Below are 22,840 nucleotides of genomic sequence, written 5' to 3'. Positions count from 1 at the left end.
GTAAAATCTCTAAAATATAACTTTGAGAATCATAGTAGGATTGGTCTGGACCAATCGTAGGGAATTACGCTGGAGGAAGCGACCTCTGACCTCCGCTCGTGCCACGCTCACAACGCGAAATCCGCCGCCTCGTGCGGCCGGCTCGCCTCCCTTGCAATGTTAACGCAGGGCCGCGGTGTGCAACCACAGTAGCGTGCGGGGACTCCCAGTAACGTTGTCCACCTGGATTCGCAGTTCTAAGCTAGAGTTTCACCCGAAGACTGATTCCGGCTGTCTCTACACTGTTCGTAATCTGTGGGGGCGTTCTGCAGCGAGGTTTCTTCACCAGCCTGGGACTGCACACCCGCCTGCCCCGTGTGAGTTTCCACCGACATATACATTTTGAGCCTTCATCAAGCCTCTCAACCTACCGTGCGACGTTTCCCAACTGCCGAGGCACACGAACCTGCCAAGAAACCTGCGGGTTACCGTCCCACAATAGCGTATTTACAGAGAGTCTACAACGATCGGACCGACAGCCCCCCTCCCTCACTCACTTCCCGCCCTTGAGGCGGGGTCTCGCGAGACTTCGGCCCGTGATTTGAGCAGCCATGTTTCTTCTCGCGAACCTAACAACTTATCCACGAGCTTCCACGAGCGGTAATTCCTCATCGCACGCCCTTCTCCCTTTCCACCCGTACCTACACGGTCTACAAGAATGCGGTGTGCATCTACAGCAGCGTACTCAAGGCTCCCCACTCCACGTCGATGCGACTTAACCTTCCGGTCCGACTTGGAGTCTGCGACAGCGTCCTGCAGCGAGATCGTCATCAGCCTGGAATACTACGCACACCCGAAACTCTTGAAAAACTCTTTCCAGTAGAGTAGAATAGATTAGAGTAGTTTAGCACAGCCAGATTGACAGTTCATCAAGACCAGCTCCAGCTGTGTGCCGAAGAAATTACAATGCTTTAAAAAGACAATAATATTACCTCAAGTTCGCAACCCATAAGTGTAGGTGTCCCTTTACACATGTCCCTGGCTGATGCAATGAAAGTGGTGACAACTTTTATGTAAAATCTCTAAAATATAACTTTGAGAATCGTATTAAAAAGTTTCAATTTCATAACAGCCTTACTCACCAATTTAGTCAGAACTTGGAGAAATTAATTGCTGAGCTTCTGGGAACGTGAAATTACTGCACACATGTAAGTATTACGACAATAGTGTATGTTCATCTGCAGGTGCAGATTAAAGACATCGCAAAAATCTACCTTTATAGAAAACTCCTAGAGCCCCTTTTTTCTCAGACAGGAACCACTGCTTGAGTTTCGGTACTCTCTTCATGTAGGCACAGGTACAGATCACCAGCAACGCGAACACAAGTAGCCCGTCAAAGGAGTAGACTGGAAAACAAACCAATAGTTAGTCACTTTTTACACGGCTAAAAAGTTTATCAGCTGAGCTGATCTTGTGTGGAAAACGTCTTCTGCTGATACAGCCCCCCTCCCCACCATCAATAAACAATATTTATTTCTCGTCAACAGTCAACTCACCATTCATGGCGGCCAATTTCAACTCTGCCTTCTCCTAGCACAACGTTTTCACCTTTTCGTGAAGGTGGGAGGGTCTAGTATAAATCACGACATCCAGAAAGTCAACAATATTTATTCCAAAATGCCAACTCAACTTTTGACAACACGGAACCGGAAATGACCTGGAACTTCGAGACGAACGGACGGAAGTTTACAGTCGCGTGTGTTCTCGCGAGACTTGAGGCCCATTGCGGAAGTGAAGTGGGTTCAGGAATCAACACACAGCGGCGGCTATGAAAACGATCGATTCGCGTGCGGCGGTGGCCCTGGGATTTCCTGCTGATTTTTCAGGCGGCAGGAGCTAATAGAGTAGCCGATCTTGCTTTAAATGCTTGCTGTGTTATATCAGATGCTTTAGTAAGCTGTGATTTTTGTAGCTAGGTGGTTTGGATTTAGGGGATAAGGAAAAGTGCCAGGGGAGGGGCCCTGGGCTCAGGGTTGACTTTTTAGCTGCCGTCCCTTGTCCGGTCGATCAGCGGAGCGGTGTATGGTGCAGCGGGCAGGCGGCTCGCCATGGCTGGTGAACTGTACAGGGCGAAGTTCGACTACGTGAAGGAGATAGAGACGGACAGGCCTGACGTCCTAAGTTTCCATCAGGGGGACAGGTTCATTGTCACCCAGAAAAATGACGACAAATGGTGGACAGCGGTGGCCGCCAAAGACAAGTTGGTGGGGTACGTCCCCGCCGCTTACCTGGAGGTTAGTAATAGATAACTTGCTGTTTTCACATCTTCAGATGATAATTTTATATTCCCGGTGAAATATTGGCTTCCCTTTTGTTAGCTACAGTTTCGATTGAAAGGGTCACACACTGTGTTCCGCTTACTCAAATCAAGGAGGTTAAATATATCTCAAATCTTCCACCACGTATTCTTATAATAATTTTTGAGGATGGACAACTAGCTAGTTTTCAGAGCCACCTGGTTAAGAAATTTAAGGAATGTTCTCCTTATGAAATATGTCTAAACTTTGATGTGAGCTCTGAAGTATTTGAAACCTGATGTATCTGAATAAAGAGTTAGATTAGATCCCAGTACGTTCCAGTACTAGTTTATTAAAGTAAAGTAGGAACTTCACCAGATGGCCGGGGTCATAACCAACAACATCCTCACTTGGATGACTTTCAAATATATTCCTCAATCACCCTTCCCACACACAGACATAGCCACGACACGCACATGTTATAGTCAGACGTGTCTTTTGTCACAAAACTCAATACAGTAATCCGTACACAGTAGCTGTAAGTCACAGTTATTTGTCCTCTGACTGTTTGCACAGGGCAATGTGGTTACTGAAGGCACATGCTGAACCCACTATTCACACCTCCCACACAAATAGTCAATCAACTGACAACCTTTTTTCTGTGTCTCTTTCAGAGGGACATTGGAAAACTGATCCCGGAGAACAGCAATAAGGTGGGTGTAAACCCTGAACTTGGGCCAAATACTCCTCCATCCGCCTTCAGTTGAAAGAAAAACATTTCAGTGCAGGGGTCATCACCCTTTCTCGGCAGGTTGTAAAGCTGCACATTCTTCTCTAATGCATGACAAGTTTGGATTGGCAGAGACAATCACTTTCTATTTTGGATACGGTCATGGCACACACACAAACACAGCCAGCACCAGACACCGACTGAAACGAGAACCACTGATGGAACAGGAGATCCTGTTTTCATTGATGATTCCCAAATAATTGCCAGTTTCCCATGTCCATTAGAGTTCTACGTGATACTGGGGCAAGCAATGAGTATGTGACACACTTGTATGTCTGAAAAGCCTGCGAGATGTTGTTTTAATAGGCTGGAAGAAGATTGAGCTAATGGTACTTCAATCATATCTCAGTGTGAGAAAGCTGACTTCAAGTAGATCAATAGAGTGCACAAATATGATTTACGTGGCCAGTGTAGAGTTTTACATCAGACTTTGACCTTTTTAGTACATGATGTGATTAGGAAAGCAATCAAACAGTCACATCCTAACTAAACATAAATGTACCCCCCTCAAGATACAATCAGCAGATTGGTAAGCAAAATAGCCCATCCTGAACTGCATACATGCAGGCTATGAAAGTCTACCGAACCGGCAGTGAAGAAATGCAAACAATTTGGGTTCCTTTAGTCCAAATGTAAGTGTTAATGGACAGATCTTTCAGGGGATTAAGAGGGAACTGTTGTGAGCAACAACACCTGGAGTAGGACCTAATGGACTTTGTGGCCTGCAATCCACAGGGATGAAAAACAAAGACCTTTGGGCTTTTCCAGGCAATACTTCTGAATCAGTAATACGTGGGTGAGAATAGAATGCTTTGATGCTGCTTATCTGGGACCAGCCTTAATGTTTTGTAAATCAGAAATGATAAACCGCACAAATGTGATAAAAGTTCACACGGCAGAGATAACCTTGGAGTTATTACTCTGTTTGGAGTCAGTCTCCATGGCGACTAATACCACAGTGTACTCTGGACAATGACCAAGTCCTGTACAGCTGTGTGTCATAGTCTCAACAGACAAATACCAGGGCCAAGTGGCATCTGGAGTTAAGTGCAGCCTGGGTTTCTTAAACTTTAGCTTGAAAGCAGTCTGGCCAGGACGTTGTATTGGCCTGCACTCAGGCATGTCTTAAGCTGCTGAGTGCATTGATACCATACTGTAACAAACAGAGCAAGTGGACTGAGAACTACCATGGTAGGGTTGGTTACTCAGGTACAACTGAGGCTTGGCCGGGCGTAGCATTGCGGTGCCACACCTGGGCCCATCCCATGCACAGCCTGGCTGCTATGCTGGGTATGTAGGGGTGAACAAAAAGTGCACAGGGCATGACCTCTGGGGTTAAAAGTGTTGCAAATTTTGGCCATTTATATATATTTGGACCAACCTTTAACAGATGCAGGATTGTCAAACAGGACAGCTCGAATACCGATTGTGTTGTGTCATTTTTGCTCAGCTGGTCTTTAACTTTGTTGCCCTAAATGAATAATACATGACAGTAATGCGAGATAACCTAAAATGTTTTATCACTCTGTCTTCCTGGACATCTACATGATTAAACCCCCTGGTCCATTAAGTACTGCTGAGATCCCAAAGTGTATGCATGGATGACAGGACAAAGAATAGTGTCATGGTAACCAATCTTCTTCAGAGGCGATGAGAAATGAGGTGTAAATTATGGATCAGCCAGTCTATTCTATGAGAGCATCCCCAGGGAAATGATACAAATGTGACGTGTCAACGTTGTTATACTTTCACAATGTCTAGCAACATCACATTTATTATAAAATGGCTTGAATATGAAGCCTGATATTGTGAGCCTTGACTTTTTCTTCAAATTTTATATGTTGAAAAATTTACATTGCTCATTTTGAGTTCAATCCAGATTGAAGATTGAAACAATAGTACCTAATGTAATACTAGTAGTGCCAAAAGCTAATGTGTGAAAGGTACATGTAGCATGCCCCTGGGTAACGCTGTGTTTAATCTACTGACTCTGTTTCTTACCTCAGAGCAAATTTCACCTGCAGCATAAATTGAAGTTCGAATTAGTGACAGAATAATTTCCATGCACTTGTTTTTGATGAATGACTGTCATTATTCCACCATTGTAGAAATGGACATGGGTATTGTGCAGGCAGACTTGTACAGTGGGTATTATGATCTCATATATCACCAAGCTTTACGTACCAGGTATACAGTGTGATCAATGCATACCCAGTACCATGTATTGTGTAAGGACTTTTTAAACCCCTTTGATGAAACATAAACACATTAACGCCCTAAGATCAATCCTTAATCTAACACTAGGAAATAACATATCAACTTGATTTTTGCTCAATGGGGAAAATGCTGCAAATCACATCATTTTCCTGGTGAATATTCATAGAAAAGGGATTATAAGTAATGTTTAAATTGGAGCTACCTGTAAATAAAGGTAACTCAGCTTGTACAAAGCCACAGACCTGATAATGGAATGTAAACATAGTAAGTAGGTTATCCATCATGGCCGCCATGAAAGCTGTTTTGTCTGTCCTGGCCAAAAGTTCCACTTGACAATACCACTACTGACCAGTTTGAAATCACTGTGACTCTTGTCATAATGGGTACGCTACTGGTAGTTAAAATGTGACCATATCCTTTACTCATTATGAAATAGAACAATGTCCCCCTGACTTTGTCTGCACCTCTTAGTACTAAGGTATCCTTTTACTATAGGTAACTATTTTGAAATATTTAACTTATCATTACTGATATAAAAGAATTGGCACTTTTACACGAAATGTTTCATATTTCATGATAGATCTACATTTTGGTGGGAGTTGATCTGATTATACCAAGGAGGTTTAGATTATACTAAGTGATGAATAACAAGGACAATTCTCAATCTTCTTAAGAAAGCAAAAATTCCGATCAAATGGTTGTCAAGTTTTTAACTCTAACATTTTATCAAACTAACTCATGTGACAAATACTTAGATCACATGTCAAATCCTGTACATTATGAAACCTCTGTTGTTGCACACACATTGTCCCTACAAATGGAGCGTTACATCATGCCAAATTATCAAATTAGGACAGAGGTGCTAAAGACCCTAAACACCCATTGACTGGGTAATTGATCCATTTTTTTTCAGGTCAACAATGAGGATAAGTAATGGTAAGCTTTGGCAATCTGACATTTGATCAATGTTGATTCTGAGGCTGAATGTTTACCAGCTGAAATAATAGATATCAGGCTTTGAGGCAAAACATTGGGCAGAATAGATATGCTGATCTTAATGAAAATGTTGACTTAACCATACTCGATAGCAATTAGTGTCAATTTACAGACACTATAACACTGTCTGTCACCTCCTTACAGTCTTTGATATCTAGACTGTAAAACAATTAAGTGTGAAAAGTTGGGATGATAATGATACAGGTGTCAAACTGAAGGTGTGAAAAACATGACATGTTGGAAACCAAAGGTAGGAAGGAGATACAAACAGGTGATATCAGAGATTCCATTCGGAAGATAAATTTCACTGAGGTAGTATGGAGTTTGCCAATTGGGGTGACAGAATCTGCTTGTGTTAGATCTCTAGTGTAATGTTATACATGTACATTAGATTTCTATAATTCACATCATTATTGGAGAATGATAGAAGGATTTTGCTATTTCCTCAGTACTGTTGTACCTTTTGTATTACTGTGAAAGGACAACTTAGACCATTGTGCTGTATGAAATGTTACCCTATATCATTCATATTGCTGAGTCATCTCTGTGTCTTGTATGACACTGCATAATAGTATATTGATACTGGGTGGCGATGCATCTTCTTGGAATTGTTACAAGTTGCCCAGGGAACAGGCATTATTGATTTCTGCAAGTGCTAGTTTTGTTGATTCACCCATATTGCATATGATATGGAGTCTCGTCATGGAATGATGATCTTCTTTAACCTCCTTGGGATATCCAAAGACAGTTGAACTGTTGGTTGGTGTAGCTTGACTGCCTTATGCATGGCTGAGTTGGACTGTAACAACTAACCATGCCCACATTCTTGGGTCTTTAATGACCAGAAGTTGGATGTTTGCCCAGTTACTGAGTACTTCTTTGAAGAGGGGTCAGGAAGGATGCTTTGACCTTCAAAAGTATTTACACTAAAATGGCTTCCCCTGTCCATAGGATGGGTGTGGCAGTTATCTTTTGTACGACTGGTAGGAATCTAAGGATTTAAAGGATTTAAGAAAATCCTCCCTACTCCCCTACTCACATTGTGCTCTGTAAATGAGTATTTTTTTAGCAAAAATGAAGGAAGAAAGAAAGAAATAGGATCTGCATGACTTTTTCCGTAAGACATGATCGTCTACGTAATTCATAACCAGACCCTTTCTACTTCAACATAGAGTATACAGGATAATCGATAGGGGGTGAAGTTTGGGACATTTCTGACTTTACCATGATGCGGTATATATACCGGTCAAGAATACATTTATTATATACAATTTGGCATAAAAATCAACAGAAATGTCTTTGAAAGTTGATCTTTTTTCATTGTATTTAGCTCTATGAGACTCCAACTGGATAAGGATTAACATTACTGTAACATAGTGGGATGGCAGAGTCATTGCAAGAGCATCAGTTCGGTAATGGTGCATGCACGGCCTCATGTCTCCAATAACGACTGAGTGGAGATTCGAATCACAGTTTCATGGAGAATCCGAATACAATGGTTGTTATTTTCTGGTAGTGACATATTGGTTGAGTGCTTTCCCCCATTGCAGGTACATGTGGTAGAAAAGAATGGGAGTCATGACACAAGGCTACCAACGATGTGATTGCTTTTTTGATAGCCCAACAGCACCTAATGGTTTGGTGGATCCAATCTCATCTTATTTCATTTCACCCATGGCCCATTTGATAGTGTAATGTCTTGGAATTACTGGAAGCAGAGTTAGACTGAAAATAACATGCACTGTTCACATCACCCTTGCAGTCTTGCACAAAAAGGTGCATTAGGAAGTATCTTTGTTAGGATATGGTGGTGTTGGATGATAGTTTGCACGGCTTGCGGGAGGACATTTATACAGTAGGTATGGCACATATGCCAGGAGCAAGAGTATCAGTGGGAACCAACTTACAACATCTGAATTCTGGACAGCCACTGCATTTAGAAATGAAATTTAAACCACCTGTTAAGTTGCCTTGGAGAAAAACAATAACAAGACAAAATCAATTTTCTAACACAACTTTTGACAGGTGTCTGTCAAAGAAGCAATTAAGTTGGTAATTCACCAAAATTGACAATATATTAATTAGGCTGTGAAACGTAATGCCCCTAATCAGTGTAATGGACTGGGAACTAGCCTGAGGGTAACTGAACACCACAGTGTATGTCTCTGCTGCCATTCAGCAGATAAGCTAAAGCTGGTGCAAACAGGTTTGATGAATGTGTTATCTTGTGTCACAGCTATCCCATCTGTAAACACCCATTTGTCATTGCTTCAAGAGATGACAGGGCTTTTATGTATCTGTCCAGGAGTCTTAATCTCCAAGCAGATCTATTGGTGGCAATGACAGTATCCATAGGGCAAAAGCAGTATTATTGGCCACTTGAGGTCTTATTATAAATGTTAAACCTTGCTATGTTGTCTTTCTAAGAAATAGCCAAAGCTGTGAAAGTAATATGAGCTGAGTTATTATGTTGCACAATCTAATCATTCTATTATTGGCACAGAAATAGAAATAACCAAAAAGTGTCCAATGAAAAGGTCAGACCTATCAAATAGATGCTGTTAATAGATGACTTATTATCTAGTTTCCTCCATCCTTTGTAAATTGGAAGCCTTCCCAAATTGTGTCATGGATACCATATGGTTTGCAACATACATCTAAATGCAGTCATGAATAGCAGATTTTGTGTATTGCTCCATGGTAGAATTATTAATTGTGCTATTACGTGATAATGATTTGTCACATAAACAAGAAGTTAAACAAAAGAGCCATTTTGTATTATGAATAATTGAAGCTTGTATCCAACCACAAAATTATATTATTCCCCAAATGCTGTCAGTGGTGATAGACACGCCATAGAGAACACTAAACAGACGCACACACGTCTGATGCTCTCCCAATAAAAGTACAGGCAATTAGACTACCACGTAATGGCAGCAATATTAAGAGGCCATCAAAAATTCATGGAGGTTTAAGTGTGGGTGATGTTTATCCATTGTAAACGTTTATCCACCACATCCATTTCAATCTACCAGCAAGATAAACAGCACACTAAAAGATAACAGTACAATTTGGTAGAAAGTGCTGATTATTAAATATACATGAACAATGATTTCTGAATAGAACAAAAATGACTTTGTATATAGGATTCAGGGATACTGTATTCATTCTTCGATATTGGTACTACCATACCAGGGCTGGTACGAACAAAAGTGATATCCTGAATTCATCATGTAATGTAGAATTAAATTTTGTACTCATCAACACTTACAGTAAGACATAAATATCAGTTGATCCAAACATAACAATCCTGACTGTAAAATATGATAGGTAAATAACTTAAATGAATTCATAGGATTTAAATACTCATAGTTAGTTAGTTAAAATCCTCCCACACCATTATTGATGTATAGGACGGTGCCGGGGTGCCCATCTCCGTTTCATAGCCCTGGGCCACACTGTGGTGCAATCACTGTAGTAGGGGGCTAGTCCACTGGCAGTGAAGTGTGTTTAACTTCCATACTGTTTCAGAAGTATGTTCCATTTTTATAAAGTCTTTGGTATGACTCAATGCGCCTCTTGTCCAGAGGTGTCCTACCCGGGGCTTGAACCCCAGTCCTTCTGGTCCAAGTAATTTGAACCAGATGTGGTGAGAGACAGAAGTGCAGACCACTACACCACAGGGACACCCCCCATTTAAATACTCATGATCTTTTATAACTTTTTTACGACAATGATATGAATATGATATTGATGAAAATTTCTGTCAGGGATACTTTATGCAGTCTCCATGAGTCAGAATGACGTTCAATTGGCCAGTACACATACGTTATTGCAGTGATCTTGGATGCCTTAGTTGCCAAGAATCTGGTGTTGATTACACCTGTCGCTGTAGTTCAATCCATACCTGGCAAGCAAAGTTGGATAAAGAATAGTCTGGCTCCTTCTACATGTAGACTGGTTTATTTCACAATAAAATACATAAAAAACGAAACGGAATAAAAGCATGTATTGAGGCCACAGGGACAGCTACATGTACATAATCACTATATGAAACCATACTTTTCAACACACATATGTTTCTTCCTTTTTCCTGTTTTTGGCTCTTCTCTCTTCCCTTTTTTGCATCCCTCTTTCTCCCATATTATTTTCTCACCTTCACTTTTTTTAGTGTTATCAATAGTACTTGACACGTGGCATGAGAAACACACAACGGGGGAAGTGCCCTGACTACGGTAGCAAATATTTAATGTCCACACAAACTTCTTCCTACAGCAGATAAAATTTATTACTGAGTCGTTCTAAGTTGTTCAAGTATGCAATATGTCATGTGTTGCTATACAGTAATTCAAACCACATAGAAACCAGAGACATGTACTCTTTCCAAATATGCTGTTGTAGTTCTCTTTTTGTGCAAAGTAGCCATGATCCCACCATAGTTGGCTAAACAATCCATACTGTTCCCATAGGGAAATCAGTTGTTTTACAACTGCTGAATCAATCCAACTAAACAATGAAATGAAGCATTGTTTTTGCATTATTAATCTGTTCTCTATGGTATTGATATTACCATAACCAGCCAAAGTTATACTTAAGAGAGAATATCGCCCAGGTTGAAAAGAAAAGAAGGAAACTGCAGAATTATTCAGTACGTATATTGATGAATCATAGTGGCCTTGGACAATGCTACATGCCTTGAATACATTTTTCCTCATCATCTTGGTATTGGACGAATCAGGCTTGTGTGTTTAAGGCATATAGAAGTGAAATTTATAGATTACAAACTGTGAAGGAAGGAGAAATTAAATAAAATTGTTATGGCCAAACGCAGATTATTTATTTCTGTATGATTGTATGGGTTCATATTCAAATGTTATTAATAATATTGTTTCACAGTGATTATTTTTGACTACCAAAAAATTGATAGATGAACTAAGATAGGGTTGTGACCATCTCAGGATGCAGAGTTCTGTAGATATTCCAAAATAACTTCAATTGGGTTTCAACGGCCCCCATCCTGATTACCGTAGGACACTCCTCAAAGGTAACTGCGGGTTACTCTACATTCACTCAACGGAGGCTTCTGGGAAGGCCGGGCAGCCATATTGGATTTGTGATTAGCCCATTCATTTTATTGATGCCCGTGTAACGTAAAAAAATTGACAACAGCGTCTCTACATTGTGCCCTACCCGTTAGCCTCTACAAAATGGTATGCTATTTCTTTAGAATACCAGATCTGGAAACTGTACACTGGTAATGTCAAGGGAGGAGAAAATGAACATGCAGAATTTTTTCTCCATGAGTCGTTTGAATCTGAGGTCATTCCCTTGGTGATTCACTCGTCACATGTGGACGGTGGTGCATGATGGCTTCCTTTGTGTCTCTACAGGAAAGGGCCAGACACAGATCAATGGAGGAGTTATCCAGAATAGATTCTCACAGAATACCCAAAGTCGGCGGGTCGCCCGCTCTCTCCAGGTCGCCGGGCTCACCAGGTAATCATTCCTTTTTTTCGTTTTTTCCATATTTGATTATCATAACGAGAGGTTACCTGCGACAAGGCAATTATGGGGCGCAGCTGTTTTGTGTAAATAGGTGACTACTGGGGAGGGGCGGTGAAAAATGTGGTATTCACTCCAGCCTGTTTACTGGACAGTTATTACGAGATAAGGAAAATCCTTAGACAAATAATGAAGTGGAATAGCTTGGTTGGGTGGGTTCAATGTGGGAAAAATATTTTTGTATCCAGCGTGATAAGAAAATTAAAATAATTGTTTTGATCTGCTAACATTGATAGAATACTAAGTCAGGACTTGCCATGATATACCATATAAACAATGAAAAATGTGGAGGCTGATGAAAACATATTCATGAAATTCATGATACTATAATTTGGTATATTCATTGTGTCCCTGGTATTTGGTTATATCAAGGACATTATATAATATCCTTGGTTATACAGTACACGATACAGAAATGAGAAAAGATTTGCAATATTGATGCCATTTTTGTTAAATTCTAGTATGTTTGACTAAACTTTTTATGCCATCTGCCATTCTATGGAAGATGAGAAAAACATCGTCCCTTAAATGAAAACAAAGGAAAGGAAACTGCCCAGACAAAACTGTTACAGATATGGTTGTGTTGTACAGTAGATATGGTTTTGTAAATATTAGTTTTGCAGGATGTTTTGGGCTCTTATGGAATGAGTCTGGTGTGCTGCACTAGCATATTCAATTTGTACTTTTGCCCTCCTTTTTCTTCTTTATGGAATTAGGAAATGACTAGTTTGGCCCAATATTTCAGTTGTGTGTATGAATTCTATTGTCCTCATTTGCATGCTGAGCATGAACACAAGAGGTCAAACCCTAACCACAAATAAGGACATGTGCACCTATCAATACCATGCCAGGAAGGGAAATATTCATGTATTCTTAAACAGTTTTAGTGCCACTGTTGCTACGCAGTCTAAATGTGCCTGTACATGTATGTGTTGGTGACAAGGATGCATGTGGTATTCAGCATTTAATGTAAAATGTTGCAAAATGCCACATTGAAAGAAGAACCTTCTGGTAAGGTAATAATTTGTGTTCATGAGAAATGATAACATTACTCGCTCAATTTTGTTGTACATCTGAGTGCGCTATCCTATATTTTTTAGAAAGATTGCTGTGAAATTCCCACTGGACACAAATGTAGCGTAGATCACACGCCTCCTGGGATTGACAGGTGTATTACTTACCCTAGGCTTATCAAGCTACTACCACACCCACGCACACATTAGTGTCGGTAGCATGCTTAAGGGTATGTTAGAAAGGACACCCTTTCGAACATCTAGTAGGTACACCTGGATCTCTCTCTAAGACTGGCATTCATCTTCTGCTGTCCCCATGAGTTCAAATTCATGAAGAAACACTCAGTCATTGTAGCAATCTTTACTGATAGTTGAGTTGGACCGAAGTGTGAAGTCTGTACGGCATGGAAGTAGGTGGGTGTGCGTTTGTCTTGCTTTGGAGGTGTTAGCTATACTGTATTTCTTACTTCATGAGATTTATGCACTGAGCTGGTTTGTGTAAAAAATCTTCCATGTGATGGAATTAAGCCGAATGTTTGTCTTTTCTGGATGTCTTCACTTGTTAGCTTGTGTTTCATCATCGATGTTAGGTAAAATATTGCCTGATAAACTATAATTCAAATAAATTCCTTGTAAATCAAATGATGACGACTCAATAAGTACTCATGAGATGACTGTACTGGGATAGGGTAATTCTATTTCCACACAGTACTACATTGCATATTGGAATTGACAAGCTTTGAGTTTTTGTCATACATGTTTTTGTACATGTAACTGCCATCTCCAGTTACATTTCAGATCTATATATCCGCCATGTTAAGAAACAGTGTGTTTGAGATATCTCTAGTGCAGCAACCCCTAGGTATGCAAAATTTAGATAAACTGCAGTACATTATACTGGGGACGTGGCATTTGAGATGACACATTTTGTTAGGGTGGCGGATTTATGTGATCTGTTAGTACATGTAGACGTTACGTAAACAATTTTGTATGAAGGGCATGGTTCTATTAGTTGCATTGCAGATGCAAATGACATTGTCCAGATGAAAATCATGCATGGGGATGAATGTCTATGAATGTGTGCTGTTGGTAATTATTAGACATGACTCATAGGCAAGGTCACACATGATTCATTCATGATAACAGAATTTGAATTTCCCGCAAGGTGTGAGGACGCCTGCAGTTCTGCCTGATACAGGTAGAGGTGCTGCTGATAATTGCCAAGTTTTTTTCAGTTTGTTATGTTGTCTCTCGCTCTATATCTCTGTGTAATCTTTTTCCAAAAAAGGAAGTGGTCTGAGCTGAGGAAAAAAGAAGCACTGTATAGACAAGTAACATATTTCAATATGTGTTGTGTGTGTCTGACAAAGTTTTAGGGATGTCCTATTTTCTGAACTAGATACGTATAAACTGTTGGACCTCTCACCTAGATACTATGGTTAACCAAGGACATTATATAATTTGTCCTTGGGTCAACTGGCTTCTACTCGAGTGTATGTCACACTAATGTCCACGTGAAGGTAGCAGGTCACCTGTGGTCATTGTCCCTTGTACCTGTCCAAAATATTTGTTCCACATATTGAATGACATGTTTGTTGCACACTGCTTTGTCAGGGCACTTTGTTTGTTCTCTTTTACTTGTTGAATGATAGGAAACAGAACATGTTTTTTGAAGGAAAATCAAAAAACAGAGAAGAATCACTCTGCTGCCCTGAAGAGAGCCCCGGCCAAACCATGGAAGACTGGTTGCCAGGGTAACGAGACAAGTGCCATTATGTTGCTCTCATGCATGTTCCTTGTGCAAACACTGAACCTGTCCAAGACTTTACACATGTCTGGTTTGCACTGTGGATCTCTCAGGAGCTCTCACGTGGAGGTACCTGTGGAGCTCTGATCACAATATCTTCTATTTCTCTCCAGGTTATTGTTTTCAGGTGTTTTTGCTTGTTTGTTTGCCAATCAAATCAACATATCACAAAATATGTTCATTTGGAGACTTGCAAATTTTGATAGATGATATCTAAAGTAGCCTGACTAAATTGCACTCCTAGCGGCCGGCCTGACTGTTAGCCAGGGGGTCATTAACCCCAGCTAGGGAGAGATTGTGTAAACACAGGCTAATATTTAAAGTGTCCAATTTCCTTCCCAGTTATCAATATTTTAGTTCTTTTGGAATATTCTATGTTGTTACCACAGCCAGGTATCAACTTGTATCAGCAAGTGTAATGATTGTTATAAAAATAAAGTAAAATATTTTTTCACAGTGTTGATCTGTTATGTTAATTGCAAAGTGATATTGGAGATTTACCAGAAAATGTGAAACGAAAAAGATTGCAATAGCATTCTGATCCTCCCTGCACCACAGTGGGACAGTCTGAGCTATCCAATTTCCACTTCAAACAGTTTTGACCAATGAAGTCCTGAACAAGCACATCCCCATGTGCCCTGCAGCGTTTGGTGGTACAAAAACAGGCACTACACTGTCATCAAATCAGAACAGTTTGAACAACTGCTGCTTGATGGGTCCCACAGACCCTGGAATGTGGACCTCCTGTTGACCGTTCTCTTCACATTACCTGGACATTCAGTTGGACCTTACTCCTTGTTATCTGAATGTGTGCAGAGAGCACTTCACAACGTTGAGAAGATCCAGTATGAGCAAGGTTGCCCAGTTACAGCGTAGCTTGTCAGAGAAGCTTATGTTGCACGACATGCCTGATCATCAGGACAAAGGTAAACAACACAGGAAGACACACATAGTCCATTTTCAGTTTTATGTAGCTTTGTAATCTTTTGTCCTGCCATTCTTTTTCATTGCCAGGAAGTACTTTTGACATTATTGACTATGAACAAACTTGACTTTCCTTTTATAGCTTTTAGATATTAATAAATAACACCTACTAGTAATTAGTATGTTTTTTCATCAATCTGTGCATCATTGATATGATGCATCATTTCTTGCTTAAGTTTGAAGTTGGACTTGACAATGAAGAGAACAATGTCATCGAGAAATGCTTAGTGTTGCCTTGTTGTTTAAGGTTTGGAGAAATGCGTGTTCTTACAGTAATTGCTGCAGTGTTTATCCTGCTAAAACAATACCCAGAAGAGGTTTTCATTCCTCAACAATCCAGGGAGGATCCCAAGACAACATTGTTCTGACTCATTACAATAGAAAAACAGTCATTTTGCCTACCTGGGTATACCTGTCCACTACCTTAGAATAAACTGACCTAGCTACTTAATAATGTCTGGTACTCAACAGCTCCTAGGAAGCTCGGTTTACATTGCTCTAGGTACAATTCAAACAGGAAAAATTTGAGATTCAATGGGTTCTCATAGCTTTTTCTTCATCTTTTCTTGCAGTAGCATTAGGCTTGTTATTGAACCAAAAATTGGCTGACTCTGAAAATTTGTGATGGTCCATTACACACACAAATGGTTCCCTCCCGAACGTCATACATGGCGTCAATAATAGCAAACATGTCGAAGGACTGGTTGTACAGAACAAAGTGCATACCTTAACTATTGTCCCATTAACAATGTGCGTCCAGAGTTGACATCTAAAGATCAGTCATCTTAACGACTCTCCCAGACATGTCACTGAGCAAGATAATTATGGCTGGCTGGCTGATTTTGTCCTGAGGACATATATTGTAGCTGTCAACTTAGTATAACTTCAGAAGTACAGGAAGTGAATTTTGTGAAATATTGATGTGAAACATACTGGTATAGACATTTTATGTATGTTTTTGATATATTGCTTTTAATCTATGTGGTGATGTTTTGCACATACACATTATAAAGGTTAAAATCAAACAACTGCTTTTTGTAACTGTTAGCAAGGAGGTCAGATTCACTCCTTGCTGTCAGTGATTCTTTTTCATTTCCTTTGTGATGACATAGAATTCAATAATCAACTTATCTACTTTGCTAAGACTTTTGTAAATGATCTGATATGTGGGTATTTTACTACTATTTAGGAACAGAGAAGGAATCATTTCAATGACTTTCATATTTGGAAGATACTTGTAATGTTTTATATGGTATCATACCTATATGCAGTTGTTCTCTATATTAACTAATAAGGAAAGGCAGTTGTTGTGAGGGAATTCAGTCACATTGCAGAAAGCTGTGTGAAAACAATGGTATAGTTGTGACAGGGGCTGTGGTTCCTGTAGTGAAGTGGCCATGCAATACTTCCAGCTCATGAAGGGTCCTCCACAGGTCACTGTGGGACAGAACACCAGCTATGCTGTGTCTGTAGCCTGGTAACCATACCATTGGGAGCTCCCTGGTATCTCTACCTGCTGGGAGTGATGCCCACCTGACTACCGGTAGGCAGATTAGTGTGCATGGGAGTGCTGTCTCCACCACCTGTCCCTTGGTCCCAGACGCAAGCTAAAATGACAGATTTAACAACAAAAATTAACAAAAATGGCTCCCGAACAATGAGTGGGGCATAAAAAATTTCATAGCTGGGGACAGCACTGAGGGCTTGATATCAAGGATCAGAAACTTGAAACCCCCGCTAAGAAGACAGGCTGATAGAAACAGGCTTATGCTTTGCAATAAAAGACTGAGCCGGGTAAGACTTCACTTTATAGAGCCAACCAGAGGAGAATGGTGACCCGGCTACTGTGTCTGCTGCTGCTCCTCCATGCTTGCAGGGTCTGTCCTGCTATTGTGTGTGTGTGTGTGGATGTTTGATTGGTTCTACAATGTTTCTGGTTGTGCCAAGGGGGTAAGGAGAATGCAGGGAGATGTTGAAAACTTTTCTGCACATTGTCAGGCCTGTAGAATTTTGGCAACAGGGTAACAGTCCTGAGGTGATTCGTTTTCCATGCGTCTGCTAGCACTGTCAATATTTGGAAGGCTGGGTAAATGGGTACCAGCTGGTAGTAGATTTAAGAAGATTAACGTCAGGGAATTTAGGAAAATGTCATGAAAAACATCAATATTTCAAAGTACAATGATCTCATAAAGCCTTTTTTTACTGTCGTTCCATCACATTTAAGATATACTCTTATTATAACCACTTTGTCACTTTTTACTCTGAAACTGAAAGTGATAGATATTGAAGCCTACAGCTTTTCTGTCAAAAAAGTCATGTCAATTATAGGAATAGAACAGTAAGTAATTAGACAGCAGCTTGTGTGTGTGCCATGTGTCACAGAAATGCAGCAAACATTGACAGAACTGCTCAAGTGTGGCAGCAGTAGGTGTTTGGATTGGTCACAGTCAGGATTTAGTGGTGTTGGCTCAGTCATTATTGGGAATGGGAAAATCCTGAAATTAGTCTATGTTGCTGCTGTGTGACTGATAGACACAGGATATATAAATGGAATGGTTGCTATGCATCTCAATAACTTGCCATTGTACTTGTCTTCATAGTGAACCAAGTGATGTCGCAATGACCTGAGGAAACCAATGAAAAACATTGTTTATGAAGCTTGGGATTTGGGTGACAACCTTTCAAAGACACAAAACAGAAATGTATACGGAAGAAAACATTTACTCAAGCAACTGGATAGATTTTGGAAACAATCAGACATTACCTTTCCTTAGTGACTGGATGAGATGAAATGTGAAAGTGCTACCTGAAATGTCTGACCGTTTCCAAAATCTATCCAGTTGCTTGAGTAACTGTTTTCTTGTGTATCTTATTACCTTGATGTCTAACCTTCATCGACGTAAGAATACATGTATGTTAATTCCTTCCATTTCACCCTGGCTGCAGGTTACATGACCCCAGATGAAGACTACGACCAGGAGCGCAGGTGTGAACAGGAGTATGATGATGAGGGGGAGGAACACCTCATCGCTCCTAAGAAGTTGCCCAACCCCGTCAAGGACTCCAGGAATCACCAGCAGCTCCATCGAGAAATGACACAAAACAAAAGACTGTAAGTTTCTGACACTGATTTGTAAATATATGTTGCCCAACGTCACATTGCCATCACACTGTTGTACTTGATAAAGACATATGACATGCTGTTTTACTTGAGAAAAGAGATGAAAATTGGGAATATGCTCTGTAACATTTCATACACAAATTTTGTATCAATTTTTGTGTCCGTAGTTTTCCCTATCTTGAGGGTCGGGGACTATGGTTGCCTGCAGCACCTAGTTAACCACAGGAAGAAGTATTTTTGAACATTAGTTTCCCAGAGACTGCATTTAGAAAATCTACCTGGCACTGACTTTGAAGAGACTCTCAGAGACAGACTCTCAGAGACTCTTGAACAATAGTAATACAGAGGTAAAAAAAGCCATTGTTTGATCTGTTAGGAATTTTTAAACGCATATATGTACTTTCTTTGGCTGTCCAGGGGCATCAACCCTCTCCACAAGAAGCCTGAGCTGCAGAAGAAATGGGAGGAGAGGAACAGAACCAAGGACAGCGAGAAATTCAGGGAACAGCAGGAGACAAACATCACCTTACAGCAGGAGTTCCTCATGCAAACACAGAAACGGAGAGAGGTAAACATTCAGAGATAACTTTGGCTAAAAATTTCTTCCTACTATGGGGTATCTTGAAAACATATAGCTGACTTGGCCATTTTGGGCAGTTGCAGAAGAAAGATGGAATGATGTCCTGAATTTAAGAATGGTCCACATTGTTATTATTTTAAACATTTTTTAGCGTAGTATTTGGAAACTATCAAAACTTTAGTTACCTTCTGAAGTAGCTTTGAATTGTCATCACTGTGATGACAAGTTTCCAAATGTAAATGATGAAGGTTAAAAAAGAAATGAAGAGGAAGCAGTAACTCATTCTTGTCGGTACACTCATGATTATCCAGTGGACTGATAAGATCTGGTCTATGTGGGCAGGGGGCACTATATATTATGTCAATGGGAAAAATTACCTAATGGACCACCAAAAAATGGTCACATTGGCCAGGTGGTCCTTATACAGATATTGTATCTGACCCTTACCTCTTCCCTCATGACCTCAATGAAAAGCGGCCTGCGTGCCGATTTGAGCTTATCATGAATAAACAAAGGTTCAAACAAACAAACAAACAGGTTTGACTGCGTGCCGTATCACACAGATTGCAATAGTTCAACATGTTATACTTTTCCCGCACAGCGACAAGAAGCCCAATCGAAGGAGGAAACTAAAGAAGACAAGCCAGAATTTATGAGAGTGGCCCTTAAGTCTACAGGAAGGCCAGTTACACCAGAACACTCCTAATGGAGGGTCAACACAGCACCATGTACAGCACTGAAACCATAAGGCAATATATTCTTATTTTTTGCATCCTGCCACTCCAAAGCTGCAGATGGAGTAGATGGATGCACTCTGATTTACTGTAGCCACTGACAAACAGATGGGAGGTCACATCAATTTCATTTTGTTATCAAGAATTTTCTCTTCAAAACATCAGACATTAATTTTTGAGATGATTATCTGGAGTACAAGCCAAAATAAGTGGTTTTAAACATCGAGGTTCAGAGGAGTCACTATAACTGCCTAGGTAAAAGCCATTCCCTAACAGCTGTCATGCCAAAAGCTGACAGTACATTCCACATGACATTATTTTATTGCTTTAGTTTCTATTAATGGCTTGGAAACATTTATGATGCATACATGTACATGTCTAAGTGCCAAGGTGGCATGACTGTAAGGAGGAAACCACAACCTCAAACTTGGCTCTTAGATGAGAAAGTGATATTGATGTGGCTGCTGAAATCTTGAGCAAGAAGCTGAGGAGGACACCAACATTTTGAGTTAGATAAGATAAGAATGATTGGAGAGGACAATACTTGAAACAAACCAGAGAGTGATGCACCATTTAGAGAAAATGGCGTGCCTACTTACCCAAACTCTTTTAGCCGACTACCTTCCCTGAAAATCAGTGTATATAACACAAACATTCAGATGCCATCTGCCATCAAATGCATTGTGTTTTCTACTTATCATGGTGTCTTTAGCAGGGACTCAGAGATGGGCATATGTCAGCCATGTCTTAGAACATTGGACAGAGCGACAGATAGACAGGGGCACCATTATCTCTACTTGTTCCATGACTCTCTGAACAAACCAAATGATCTTTCAGGGGTACTTTAATCATATCCATGGTAAACTAGCTGGCCTTCTGTTCCAATATGAAGTCTCAGAGACCAATGTAAACTGACAAGTTAGCTCAGTGACTGTCTACTGTTTGCTTTGCAATTTATCATAATTTTGTTTGTTAGTAGAAGCCATTTTCTGCCAGCATGTTTGCAATGTTAGTGATAAGGCATGTAAGCAGTGACAGGTGTTTTAGGTATGCTAGTGATTCTTATCAAGCTAGTTAAACAGAGGAAACAGAATTTGTGTTAATTTGTACTGTTTAATGGGTATACCCAGTTTCTTTACAGTCAGTCAAGATTGCATGTTATGTTCTACTTCTTAGATTTCTATGTTTGTAATTAATCATACAATGTTTGCTTCAGAAAGCTATGATTTTGGTTCGTAATTATGTATCTATGTTGTAATTGCCAGTTCTTGTTTTGCGCTGTATTGAAGCATTGTAGGAGTGATGCAAATTATTCCAAGGACTGTCCCTTATGTCACTAGCGACGTGACTAGATATGTCTCTCGTTGATGTTTTATTTCTCTATTTGGAAATTTGTTTTAAACAAGAGTTGATTGTCATTCCAACTAATTATGTCCACTTATCTGTCACACAGATTAAACTTGTTATTCCATATTACATGTATTCAGAATATAGAAAGAAGGTGGTTATTGGAAAAGATTTTATGTGGCACACGATGACGTAGATATAATTTGATTTGTATGCTTCTTTTTTGACAGCTTTCTTGCTGTAAACTTTACTAGCTTTCTACTTGATGTATTTTGGCATGTATGTTCTTTTGTGAATAGTAGATCTATGTTTTGTTCTTGGAGAATATGGCCATTTGCTAATCTAGCCATTGTGCAATGATTTTGTAGACTACTCTAGGCAATATATAAGACTTGTGGAAAAATCATTTATATGTATCTCCTTGGTGATTATTTCAGGTGTTGTTCTGTCTCTGTCTTACTTCAGTTCTGTTACTAGTTTTAAGATCAAAATCTTCCTGGTTTGATATTAGAGCCCATTCCAAGTCTATAATGTTTAATTAAAACTTTAATTCCTTGTTACCATAGGTAGATCTAATGTAACATTATGTAATTTCTGTTGTAGTACAATGTGTATGGTGTGGAGTTGGGTGGTTTGTGTAAAGAGTGGCAAACCAAGAAAAAGGCAGGTAGTATTTGTTATTTCTTTTAAAAGCTTCTTGATTGTTAACTTATGGCATATATTTTATCAAGAGTAGGTGAAGATTTGGTTCCTTCTGGGTGGACACTGAAGCTATAGAAGCAGATACATTAGTGCGTATTGTATATAACATCTATAAATTTCTTATTATGTTGGATGAACAAGTTTTGTAGCATCTTAATTTCGTTGATAGAATACCTGAAGTGATGAGAATGATGATGATAATGATGACAGAATACCTGAGATTCAACCAGGTGACTGAAAGTAGAGTTACATCATTGTCATATACCTCCAAGTCACCAGTGCTAATGTTAACAAACTGTTTTATGGGACAAAGATGCATGGGAATGAAGAGAGAAGTACTAAGAATATTATAAACTGATTTCCACGACTTGGTCATGACTCTGACAAAAGTATCTGCAAAGTACGACAAATGCTCCAAAAATGTGCATGAAGTTGTAGTTTGTGAGTGTTGTGAACTGCTGGAGTGGTGGCTGCAGTACCACAGTAAGTCAAAGGGGGGCAGCATTGCACCGTGTCAAACAAAGTATTTGCCATTTTGTTTTACCCTGTGACTTTTTTCTGCTCTTTGATACTTTGAAATCTATGGAATAAAGATTTCTCTTCATATGTAAGGCTCTTGTGTTGCTTTTTTTGGTCTCTCGGTTGATTGAATTTATCATAGAAGTGACTGAACATAGGGAAAGTTTTAACCAAAGTCAAAGCTGTTTCATG

At 39.8% G+C, this 22,840-nt stretch overlaps 1 protein-coding gene across 1 annotated transcript; it reads left to right on the top strand.

Moving 5' to 3' along the window:
* Positions 1-1,756: 1,756 nt before the first annotated feature.
* On the top strand, positions 1,757-22,735 carry LOC136435098 (glutamic acid-rich protein-like). Its single transcript, XM_066428314.1, has 6 exons — positions 1,757-2,273; positions 2,951-2,989; positions 11,670-11,775; positions 18,592-18,757; positions 19,184-19,334; positions 19,948-22,735. Exons 1-6 carry the CDS (start codon positions 2,088-2,090, stop codon positions 20,050-20,052), a joined length of 753 nt encoding a protein of 250 aa, XP_066284411.1. The 5' UTR covers positions 1,757-2,087; the 3' UTR covers positions 20,053-22,735.
* The last annotated feature ends 105 nt before the right edge of the window (positions 22,736-22,840 follow it).

This window comes from Branchiostoma lanceolatum, chromosome 5 (genome assembly GCF_035083965.1).
Source record: "Branchiostoma lanceolatum isolate klBraLanc5 chromosome 5, klBraLanc5.hap2, whole genome shotgun sequence".
Taxonomy (NCBI): domain Eukaryota; kingdom Metazoa; phylum Chordata; class Leptocardii; order Amphioxiformes; family Branchiostomatidae; genus Branchiostoma; species Branchiostoma lanceolatum.
Note: the sequence above shows the minus strand (reverse complement) of the source record. Positions and strands in the feature narration are given on the sequence as shown.